At 43.7% G+C, this 11,617-nt stretch overlaps 1 protein-coding gene and 1 long non-coding RNA gene across 12 annotated transcripts in view; one reads left to right on the top strand and one right to left on the bottom strand.

Moving 5' to 3' along the window:
* Window positions 1-4,265: 4,265 nt before the first annotated feature.
* LOC123879995 (rho GTPase-activating protein 23) overlaps window positions 4,266-11,617 on the bottom strand; it is a 473,286-nt gene continuing 465,934 nt past the window's right edge. For 10 of the 11 annotated variants that reach the window (XM_045927897.1, XM_045927847.1, XM_045927853.1 and 7 more), the window contains 8 exons: window positions 11,189-11,384; window positions 10,641-10,852; window positions 9,728-9,938; window positions 9,288-9,547; window positions 8,841-8,967; window positions 8,182-8,401; window positions 7,714-7,793; window positions 4,266-7,137 (listed from right to left, as the gene is read on the bottom strand). In XM_045927897.1, the coding sequence (XP_045783853.1) occupies window positions 6,296-7,137; window positions 7,714-7,793; window positions 8,182-8,401; window positions 8,841-8,967; window positions 9,288-9,547; window positions 9,728-9,938; window positions 10,641-10,852; window positions 11,189-11,384 (2,148 nt within the window). In that variant the 3' untranslated portion in view covers window positions 4,266-6,295. Of the gene's footprint in view, window positions 7,138-7,504; window positions 7,567-7,713; window positions 7,794-8,181; window positions 8,402-8,840; window positions 8,968-9,287; window positions 9,548-9,727; window positions 9,939-10,640; window positions 10,853-11,188; window positions 11,385-11,617 lie in introns of those variants that run through there. The other variant, XM_045927931.1, reaches the window with a different exon arrangement.
* The window catches only part of LOC123880163, a 30,524-nt gene continuing 27,414 nt past the window's right edge, over window positions 8,508-11,617 (top strand). The window contains exon 1 of the long non-coding RNA XR_006799173.1: window positions 8,508-8,744. This is a non-coding gene — a long non-coding RNA (uncharacterized LOC123880163). The remainder of the gene's footprint in view (window positions 8,745-11,617) is intronic.

Here is an 11,617-nt window from a genome sequence, read left to right as displayed (position 1 = left end):
GTTAAGTCAATGCCCATGACGGTAAAAATGTTTGCTATTTGTCGCCTTCGTGTGTATCGCTACATGCTTTATGTGTGTAAGATTTATGGTATTTTTAATCAATAAATAACATTCTAATTAGGGTAGAAACACATTGGCACACCACCACCAACTCCCATGCTATGCCACGCGTTTTGATTCATCTCTTCTCATGTTGGATGGAAGCAGGCGGTACTTTGCGGAAGTACCAAAATACTTGCGTGCATAGTGAAATTAAGCTAGGCCTACTCTTATCCTGGAGTCTTTGGTCATACTAATTGCAACAATTTGATTTGATTCTTCAGGCGTGGCGTGGCGTGGCGTGACGCGTGGGGTGGGGTGTTACTAATGTGCTCGGCTCATTATAGGGTTGATGTCATAGATAAGTAGAACTTGACGTGTTTTAAGTTTCTTCGATCGATATAAAATCACCTAATAATAGTTTTTCTTGCAAATAATTTTTATAGGTGTACTACACTTGACTAACATGACACGTGTGTAAGGTTATTTTTAAAAAGTTGATTTGAGTTGTCAAAAATAATATAAAATTATTAATTTAGCTGATGAAGGTAGTTTGGTAAAATCGATATTTGGCTCATTCGATGTCATACAATCTGTTACTAGGAGGCCAACAAGATTGAACTTGCATAAATACGGGTGTTTTGAATGTTTTAGTTCAGTCTCCTTCCGAGATTCGGGGCGATATCGCATATTTTCCGTATTTGGGTTGTGAACTGGATAATTAGATGTTGTGATAGCAATCACGCTCTAATTAAATTATTTATTTTGGCATTAGTTTGTTTAGATTAAAACTCTCGGATAACCTTGCACATTAAACTTGTGTTTATTTTGTGTTGGTTTTGGAGAGGACATTCCAATAATTCGATAAAAATATTAAAATAATACCTGCTTTTCTGAGTGACGCCAATAATTCAGAAGTGGGATGTGTCTCACGTTGTCTTAATTTCGCTTTGGTATCTTTTTGTAAACAACCCACATTTGATTAAAATTTTTATTGAGTTTGATTTGGTGATTAAAATTTTTAGTTTTTTTTTTTTAATAATTTAGTTTTTTGTGAAGTGGAAAGTAATTTGCAATAAGTGGTTCAGATTTTGTATACATCGAATGAGAAGTTAGTCGTTTGGATTTATTGTTGACTTGATATTAAAACTGAGAGTTCGGCAGTTCAAGGGTAGGTTTTAATGATTTGACGGAGGGCAGGATAGCCCATGATTTGGATTTGACTTAGGGCAAGGAAGCCCGCGACTGACATGACAAGATTATTTAGAAACACGAGGGCGTGTTAAATTCAGGACGGCCGAACTGTAAGGTTATTTTTAAAAAGTTGATTTGAGTTGTCAAAAATAATATAAAATTATTAATTTAGCTGATGAAGGTAGTTTGGTAAAATCGATATTTGGCTCATTCGATGTCATACAATCTGTTACTAGGAGGCCAACAAGATTGAACTTGCATAAATACGGGTGTTTTGAATGTTTTAGTTCAGTCTCCTTCCGAGATTCGGGGCGATATCGCATATTTTCCGTATTTGGGTTGTGAACTGGATAATTAGATGTTGTGATAGCAATCACGCTCTAATTAAATTATTTATTTTGGCATTAGTTTGTTTAGATTAAAACTCTCGGATAACCTTGCACATTAAACTTGTGTTTATTTTGTGTTGGTTTTGGAGAGGACATTCCAATAATTCGATAAAAATATTAAAATAATACCTGCTTTTCTGAGTGACGCCAATACGTGGGATAGGGTGCGGGTTGCGGAAGGGTGACAGGGATGTTAAATTCCTTGGTTTTTACGTCAACTGTCTCTCTCTCGCAACCGGCGCTATGCCTCACGAGCCGTTTCAGTGAAACGGTATACCTACATATAGTAGCGATGGTAATCTTTGAATTCGTATAGGTAACCGATATTCGATAATTCTAAGGTATAAATCTATAGAGCGCACTTTGACTTTGCTTAGACTTAAGTTGCAGTTAAAACGAGACAGATTTATGCCAATGGTATAACGCTGTCTCGTTTTAACAGTGTCTTTAGTCTGAGCAAAGTCAAAGTACGCTTAATAGATCTCAGCCTAAGATTCATTCCAGTTCGTAGATGTTGAAATAGTCCAATTGATGTTTATGTAGCGATATTACAATAAGAGCATTGTTCACGTCTGGACTGGTAGCTATGGGAATATCTTAGACACGGACGTGCCATAAAGATACCATAACTATCATAGATATAGTGTTCTCCATTCACGTTCATATTTGGTAAAAAAAAACCTTTGAAATTACTAAGGCACAACGTACACTTAAATATTGGAGTGGAACCGTGCCTAGTGTCTCTTACAACTGAAACTAGCTTATTTACTTTGACAAAGCAGCGACGAGACAACGCGCCCTTTGTTTCCCATTCGTGTTTTAGAAATTCCTTATTTATCTTATTTCCAGATTTGTTTTAATTAATCGCATGTCAAATTCAATAAGTTAATTAATAATTGTTATCAAAATCCTCGGTTCACTCTACTCCGTGAGTATACATCGGACCTCTTTATTAGGGTGTCTGTTCACTAAAGCGGATCGGAGACGGGGTGGAGATGTGTTGAGATAAGTTGATTAGATTATTAATAGACGACTTGATAATTTTATCACGTGATTTCTGACTGAACTCATAGCTCCGCTCCGCTTCGCTTTAGTTGACAGACGCTTTAATAGATGTCCAAAAAGTTTTAAAGTGTAAAATTAAAGGTAGCCCTTAATAGACGCTTAGTCCAGACGTGGGCATATTGTGGCATAAGTGAGGTAGTGTTGTTGATTGAAAGTTCAAAGTAAGCTAAGTGTGAGCGCTAAGTGATTTGTGTTTAAGGCTTATCGTGCTATATCTTGTTGTATTAATGTATAATTAACACTATTAGAAGCTATCACTTAAAGTATTAGTGTGTATTAAACACAATTGATGGGTACAATTACATTTGGTTTTTATAAATTATCTAATAATAAAAAATATATTTTTGTTTGAATTGTGGTAACTGAATGAACGAAAATATAAGTATATCATTTGAAAAATATTAATAGTTTGATTTTTTTCCTTTGGGAACATAGGCGCCCCGTCCTGAACATAGTCAGTCCAAAACGATCCGCAACCAAATCAAGACCACGATTCATCATAGAATCCGATCCGATGTATCAATTTATGACATAGTTCACGGCAGTTAGGTAACTTCTAACAAAACATCGACGCTTTGACGTCACTGGCAGGCGTCAAATGTTAGTAGGTAGGTTGACGCAGGTACATTTGACGCAGGTAGCCCTTAAGTTGCCATATTTTTTTTGAATTTACGTCACCACAGCCTAATATTTGACATAATATAGTCGATTCAGGATCACAAAGAGAGTTCCCTCTGGTGCGTTTTGAGGTTTACCGTACTACTCGTAAATCGTACTTTAGACAAATGACTGTTGACATAGAGCAAATATAGCGAGTGCTCAAAATTTAATTTATTGTCGATTGATAATAATCTAAATCGGGTCGCAAGCTATTTTGTCTGTTTCTTTTTTAAGGCGTGTACAGAACTAATGATCGAGCAGCGAAGACAAAATATTGTGGGTGTGGCCGATGGACACCGAATGCTCGCTCGCCTTCACTGTTGTATAGTAGGTCCGCGACAGGTTGAGATGGCAATCGGGCTATGAGGCGGGGGGAGGCCGTCTTTTTCATCGGTTGTTATCTCAACCTGTCGCCCACTATAGAATCAGAAGAACTCGCCATATTATTTGCTGTATACTGTCATGTTAAAAGTGCGGTTTACCATGGGTTTACCGCATTGACTTATGGGTTTACCGTATAGACCGTACTAAACCGTACTTTTGACATGACAGGGAGCAAATAATATAGCCACTGGTCTGTCCTTTCTCAGATCGTTCGCGGAATATTTATTCGGAATAACGGCCGCTGTAAAGTAAGAGCCGGCGCACATCGGACGAGATGCAGCGCAGAGCATTTTTCACTGCCAATCCATTATTGACTTTGCTAACGTTGAAATAATATCAAAAATCAACTGACACACTACTAGTCGGACTTGCCCTTTTACTTTCGGGGATCAGTTGTGTCAGTAAATTAATCAAATCAAATAATGGTTTGATGGGTAGTGAAATATGCTCTGCGCAACACGTCGTCAAATTTGCGCCGGCCCTTAGGGAGGCGTAGTTGGTTAGGGAGGTTTTATAAAATTATACCACAAAGTAAATTCTTTAATATTTTTTATTTTCATTTCTCCAAAATATACACAATGACAAATATAATGTAGATCTGGGTTGAACCATAATATTCAAGATGTCTTTAATTGTGTTTATTGAATTTCATAGCGGATTATACGAAGAGCATGAATAGGTTACTTTGAATACAATCTCTGGCTCGAGCGGCTCGCGCTCTGTCGTCACGCCACTCGTCCACTCGTCCTCCACCGCTACGCTAGCGAGTACAATTAGTAAATTCACTGTCCCTACATTATATGATATATTTACAAATAAAACTTTAAAAGGAACGCTTTGCAAACATTCAACAAACTTGAGATCGTCTTAACTTAATGATGGTATTAAAATTTAAAAAGAAATTAATGAACGAAAGACTAAAACATTTTACAGGGCAATATTTACAAAACTGATCGTTAAAAAAAAGAAGAAAATAATGCCGAATACGTTTTACAACTCTCAAAAATAAATAACAATCGAATTTAGCCTAAAATACTTTCTTTCATAAACAAAACAATAAAAATAATTGCATTCAACAAAGCTACGATAACAAATTTAATATAAATTAAGAATACAATAAATGTACATTTTTACATAGCTTAAGGGATCACTTTAATTAGTATCACTGTAGTGTTGGTGTCATATCGGCGCAGTTCATACGCACCACTGCGCGACTTCTACACAGAGTCAATTATTTAATTACTATTACAATTAGATCATATCTATTGCGTCATTATTTTAAAATATATATTCATCGACGCCTTAAAAACAGTTTAAAATACAAGGCTTAGATTACATGTATTAGCTCGATTAAAATTAGTATCTAAAATGTTTAACATCCATCATTCTTGCCGAACGAAAACACTAGAAGGTAACTTCAAATTCGTAAAATATCTACTAATTGAGAATTGTGCATAAAAATTTGATTCCGCTAAATTGCGAAGGCAAGGTGATGTGTGCATGCATGTATAATATTTTAAAATACCATTTTAATCACATTACATCTGAAACTCCTCCAGTACCTACCTACTTATTAATAGTAGCTGTAAAACGAACAGTCCTTTAAAGGCTAAACTAGTATTATAGCGCTTTATGTCATACTATTTATACTTATACCTTAACGGTTTCTATCGCTTATCTTAACACTAAAAGTGAGCCCTCCGGCATTTCTAATTTCATTATATTTATTTTCTAATAGCACTTATTTAATTATATTATGCTGTTTTATTTTGCACTCTTTTAGCCACCTTTTTTAGTCCCACATCAACTCCGTTAAAAGTAGTTTAATACCTACAGAGGGAGTCATAACTACGAACTTATTATGTAGATTTGTGGGATAACATGACACGCGTAACAAATTGTACGCTAAAATTTACTACAGAAAATAATGATATCATTTTCTAGATAACGTTTCGTTGCTCCATGTTTCATAATCATTATTTATGGACCAACTTCATAATATGAGTGGTCTCTATGTTCTCTCATCGTTATACGTCGCGTCGCGTACAACCATTTTCTCAACGAGTCACTTCTCATCTATCTTCACTTCTATCATTCTTTGGCATTATATAGTGAGCCGAGTTCAGTAATGCTTTCACTAATAAATTTTAAGTTTATGTCTATACGTTCTCTTCGTCAATATAATATAAATTGTATTGCACTATTCAATCGATAAAATTGCAGACGAAACCAATCCTCCGTACCATCATAATACATTTTTATTATCTAGGTAATATTCGTTTTTTCCGATAGTCGCAAGTACGTCGTAAGAGCGCTGGATGAGATGCGTTATTGTACAAAAGATTTTGAGTATTATTTTCGTCTACTTACACAATATAATATTATTAAGAATTTGTGACTTAATCTATTCAGTCAAACGAATCAAATCAAATAATAGCCTCTCTCGTAAAGAAAGAAATAAAACCGTCGCTGGATCCGAACGGATAGGACGCGGGGCGGCCGCGAGCCTCGTCTCGCGACCGCCAGAAGTCGGAGCACCACGCGCAGGCGGCCCGGCTCGAGCGTCACACGTGCGACTCGAGCGGCGCGCGCGGCGCCGGCAGCCACGCCGCCGTGAGGTCGGGCGACGACGTGCGCGTGTGGCGCGCCGCCCAGCCGTCCTTGTCGAAGTCCTTGGTGCCGCCCACCGTGTGCCGCCGCTTGATGCCGCGCTCCGGCATGCCGTTCTTGCGCTTCAGCTTGGTGCTGCGCCACGCGCCCGCCTCGCGCCGCCGCACCGCGTTCCACTCGCCCTTCTCCGCCTTGCCGAGCCGCTCGCCCTTGCCGAGAGACTCGCTCCGTTGCGGCCGGCAGTTGAGCGACTCGGAGCGCAGCACGCGCGGCGCCTCGCGCGGCACCTTACTGCGCTCGTCGTCGGCGCCCGGCGCGGGCGCGGCGACGGCGCCGGCGCGCTTGGCGCAGTCGGCGTGCGGCTTGTCGTTGTCGGGCAGCGGCTCACCCGAGCTCTGCGAGCGTGTGTCCACGTCCTTCTCGTCGTCGTGGCGCGCCTCGTTGCCCGCGCCGCAGTTCTCCTTCTCGGAGTCGTCGTCGGCGGGCGGGGCGTGCGGGGAGTGCGGAGCGGCGCGCGCGCGCGGCGGCGGCCAGGCGCGCGCGTCGGGCTCGTCGGAGGACGAGGAGGCGGAGCGCAGCCAGGCCGCCTTGAGCTGGTCGGCACGCGCGCGCACGGGCGAGCCGCCGCGCACGGAGCCCGCGTCGGACGGCGAGCTGCCGCTCGACTTGCCTTCGTCGTCGTCCTGGCACTCGTCCGCGTAGGGGATGCTGCCGTCGTCGAGCGGCGACGAGTTGTTGAGCGTGCGCAGCTTCTGGTCGAACGTGCTCGTCAGCGAGGACACCAGGTCTCCGGCCCCTACAACAAAGCGGCGCGTTACGGTCCGTTCGATCGGCTCGAGGTAACATAGCACGGAAGCGGTTAGAGAACGCCGCGCCGCGTGGTCGCGAGTGCGGGATGGATGACATGAGTAGAGTATGTACAGCGAGGCGAGGCCGCGAGTCGGAAGCCGTGCGGGCAGCAGCCGCCGTTCAAAAGCGTTAGTTAGTTATTTATGAATGTTGTGTCTCGTTCGTGTTCATTCTTCTAGACTTAGCGATATGACGGTTTTAGTATGAAAACATAACATTTAAAAAGTAGAGCGAACGTAAACCGAAGCGGGTTGCAGAACGGAACGTTCGCGTACACGCACACACTTGCAACACGCACGCTCATATTCCTATACCTTTGAATGTGGGCTAAAGAAATGGATTGCTGTATCTATTCTCTGACGTCAGTACTGGACACCTAATAGAGCAAATAACAGACACCTTTACATCATTTGTAGCATATCAAATAAAAAATTGTGCTCGAAATAATGTAAGCGGTAGCACTTTACAGGTAAACAGACTTTCAATCATTATAAAAGCGGGTAGTAATAAAAACAATAGATACCATCGATGGAGAAGTTGTTGAGAGTGTGCCGCGAGATGTCTTGCCGGCGAGCCAGCGCCGCTACTGCCTCCATTTCGATTCTGGAAAAGAAACTTAATGTAACCTAGGTGTACACTTCGTAAACAATCTCATGTAAGATTAAATGATTATTATCAATGTAAGGTTCCCTCTCGAGACATGCCACGGTTTGTCTGACGATGAGCTGGTCGCCTTGACGTGTTTTCCAACGACTTCATTTGACCAAGTGTCAGGGTTTCTACGTGACACTGGTGAAGTGCATTGTGCTGGTGTGACACTACTAAAAGCCATTAAACAAAATAAGAAGTGTCAGGGTTTAATCGCAACGACGAGAACTACAGCTCCACCACCTTTTATCGTAGCAAGTACACCCTAACGCTGGACCGCTCAAGGGTCCACAAGTGAAACTCACGCTGGATTTGGCGTATATCCAGTGAAGTGGGGACTCACTTGTCTTGGTCGTGGTGTCGGTCGAGGAAGTGCGGCAGCGGGTCGAGGCGCGCGTGGGCGGGGGGCGCGGGCGGGGAGGTGAGCGGGGAGCGCGGCGGGGAGGTGCCCGGGGAGCGCGGCGCCTCCCACTTCTTGTCGCTCTTGCGCGGCTTGCGCTGGATCTTGCGGTTTGCGGCCGATATGATGGACGACACGATGTCGCGGGTCGACACGTCTTTGCCTGTGAACGAACGAGAACACATTAGAATTGGGCTTAAGCGGCATCAGTTTTTGAATAAGTACGAAATAGAAAGAATTTTTATTCACAGCTTTGCGCTGATATTCCAAACTTTGAAGCTTCGAATTGACCTTCGTCACCAATGAGTCTTCTAGTCCGACGATCCACCGAACCTAATGCATCAAGATCAGACAATCAGAATGAAAAAATGAAGAAAGCGCTAAGACAGATCGTTTTCTCCCTAGCGTTAAGGTTGTTTGGAAGACATCGCTATTTAGCGATAAGACCGCCTTATTGTACCTCTACATTTTAAGCTTTCTTTTTTGTAACCTGTCATTTGTGTTTTGTGGTAGTGTGGCGATGTGGTGATGTGGTGGTGTGATGTGGTTTTGTGGTGGTGATATACATTGATAGATACATACATAGAAGCAAGTCAGGTTACCTTCAATCTTCTTGACGTTGTGTATGAGCAGGTCGCGCGAGGGCGCGGGCGCGGGCGATAGCTGGTCGGCGGCGGCGGCCGTCTCGCGCGGCGGCTCGTCTGCCTCGTCCTCGAAGTACCACGGGTACTGCAACGACATAACAACATTTCGTTTAAAGGTCACAGCACACATATCAACTCGGAAAGGGATCATTGCCGTATCATCTTGAGCCGTCCAGTATTCTTTATATGAAAATCTTACTTAATGCAACGCACACTAATCGGAATACAGGTCCTGTCACCTGAAATAATTCTTCAACGCATATGTGGAAACGCTCTTGAATGTAGCTTAGATACAAATTCTGCTCCATATGTAGGTACAAAAGTTGCTCACATCAAAATATCTTCTTGGTTTTGGGGGAACAAAAAAGCTCAATGGATGCAAACCAAAAAATGCGTTAGACTCACATGAGTTAGGAAGGACTCGATGATGCGACATTGACTGGACATGTCGTTGACCATGGCCAGCATGTCGTCGCTGGCCGCGCGCACCAACGTTGGGCCAAACACGATGGCCAAGTTCCGCGCCTCCATCTTGTTGAAGGCGGAGTGAGCAACCACTCTGCGCAAATGTTGGATCAGGTACTTGAGTGTTTCGTAATGGGCTTCGGGCAGAGCGTGGACGAGCCTTCGCAGCTCTCGCGCTCTTTCCGGTGACCGGTCGGCAGCTGGAACAAATCACATTTCACTTTTATGGTAGGTACGGAATGTTAATTAACACTAAACCATAATTGCTCTCATATTATTCGACTGTTCGACAAGGAAAGTCCGTTTATTCTTCAGTCAGCTTCAATTCAGCAGACATGATGGGATTTTGCACAAACGAGGAAAAGTGTAAAAACACGTACCTATGAAGGCGGGGTAGAGGTGAGCGGTGAGGATGGGGTCGGGCAGGCGACGCAGGTAGGCCTTGAGCAGGCTGGAGGCCACGTGCACGTCGGCCCAGCGCGCGTCGCCCGCGGGCGGCGGCTCCCCGCGGTCCAGCGCCGCCGCCAGCGCCGCCACGCCGGCCGCGTTGCCGGGCACGCGGTACACGCCCACTGTGCGGAGACCGTACGCCTGCAACAAAATATGTACAATTGCGGATCAATTTATACTGGATGCAGTTTACAACGCCTTTTCCTTTACAAACAATTGTAAGGCGCACAGAGTGGCAAGTCGCACGCGGGCTACCTGTTGGAACATTGGCTTCCAGTATCGTAGCAACCGCGAATAGCCAGATTGTGGACGATGTCGATAAAATTGGAGTTGCTGTAGGGAGTGAGACGAACGGATTAGATTAGAGTAACAACGCGACTGGCGAACATAAGCTTTTGGAGTCTATTTTTGAATAAAAATTTAACAAAGAAGAAGTGGAGATTTAAGGATGTTAATTCAGGATGAGCGCACAAAAAAGGCTGACTTCAAAAGCATACCTACCTACGTTCACTGGTCATTAATTGATTTTTCCCAAGTGAAGAATTATAAGTACTGCATCGAACACTGTTTCGATCACTTCGACCTGTTTTTCTAATTCGCGAAGAAAAGCAATTAAGCAATCAAAACAATTAAGCGCCCAATAAGACAACTACAGTTGACTATGCAAGAGTCGAGAATGCCTACCCACGTGTGACACAAAAAATTTATTATATTGCGTGGATGAATTGACTGACAAACTGACTGTCATAAGATTCTGGTTGAGCAGATCCACATTATTATCTCTTTTCGTGTTTTCACTAGCTCCATCTTTTTTACTTGCTCTAGATAATATATTGTTTTTACCTCGACGGCCTGTGCGGGCAGTGTGACTGCTTTGGGCACTAGTGGATTTTCTGGATCGGCGGGACACCTCTCCAAGGGCGCGCCCAGCCAGCCGGTGGCGGCGGCCGGCGCCGGCGTCGTGGCGCCTCCGTGCATTCGTCGCAGCTGCTTCGCCATGCGTCCCTTCCATGTCTTGTTCTTGGGAGACGACGGGAGTGTTGGCGTTGGGGGACCTGTAAACAATACGCTGTTATTAAAAAAAAGTGGCGTGTAGAGCTGCAGTTCTCGAAGACATTGAAAAAAAGCTATGGACAAAAATGGACCTAAAATAGAAGATCATTTATTTATTTATATTTGATGCTCGCACTTCGTCCGCGTGGATTTAGGTTTTTTAGACATTCCAAGCGAACACTTCGATTTTCCATCACAAAAAGTTAATTAAAAGCTTATGTCCTTCGTCGATATCCAGCTATCTTTGTACCCGCCAAAATAGGTATACTAAGCACAAAGAAGTATGACGTGGCGTGAACATATATCTTGTTCATTTACGTAGATAAGCGGAAACTTACCGGTAGGCGACCTGTTCCTGCCGATCTTCTTGCTGCGCTGCGGCGGCAGCGGCGAGGGGCACTCGGGCGCGGTGGTGGTGGTGGGCGGCGCGGAGGAGGGCGGCGGCGGCAGCGACGCAGGCTCGACCGGCGGAGGCTCGGCTGAGTGTCTGCGCAGCGCCGCGAGCCAGCGCTGGGCGTCTGCGGCACCTTCAGCCTATAATTGAAATATTCTTGTTCAATAAAACCCTGAATTTAGTGTTGAAAAAAAAGTTTTAAAGCTCGTAAATCGTTTTGCACTAAGAAATCTGGAACAGATGCTTCGAGATCAGGTGTAACGGGTTTGTTGCTCGGGCACCGGATGAGGAGCAAAACTGCTCAAGACCGAGAGTAGTAACTCGAGCGAAAATATTCAACGACCATGAAAAATAGGTATAAGAGCCAGGATTT

This window comes from Maniola jurtina, chromosome 3 (assembly GCF_905333055.1).
Source record: "Maniola jurtina chromosome 3, ilManJurt1.1, whole genome shotgun sequence".
NCBI classification, from domain to species: domain Eukaryota; kingdom Metazoa; phylum Arthropoda; class Insecta; order Lepidoptera; family Nymphalidae; genus Maniola; species Maniola jurtina.
This window is presented reverse-complemented; position numbering and strand designations above follow the sequence as displayed.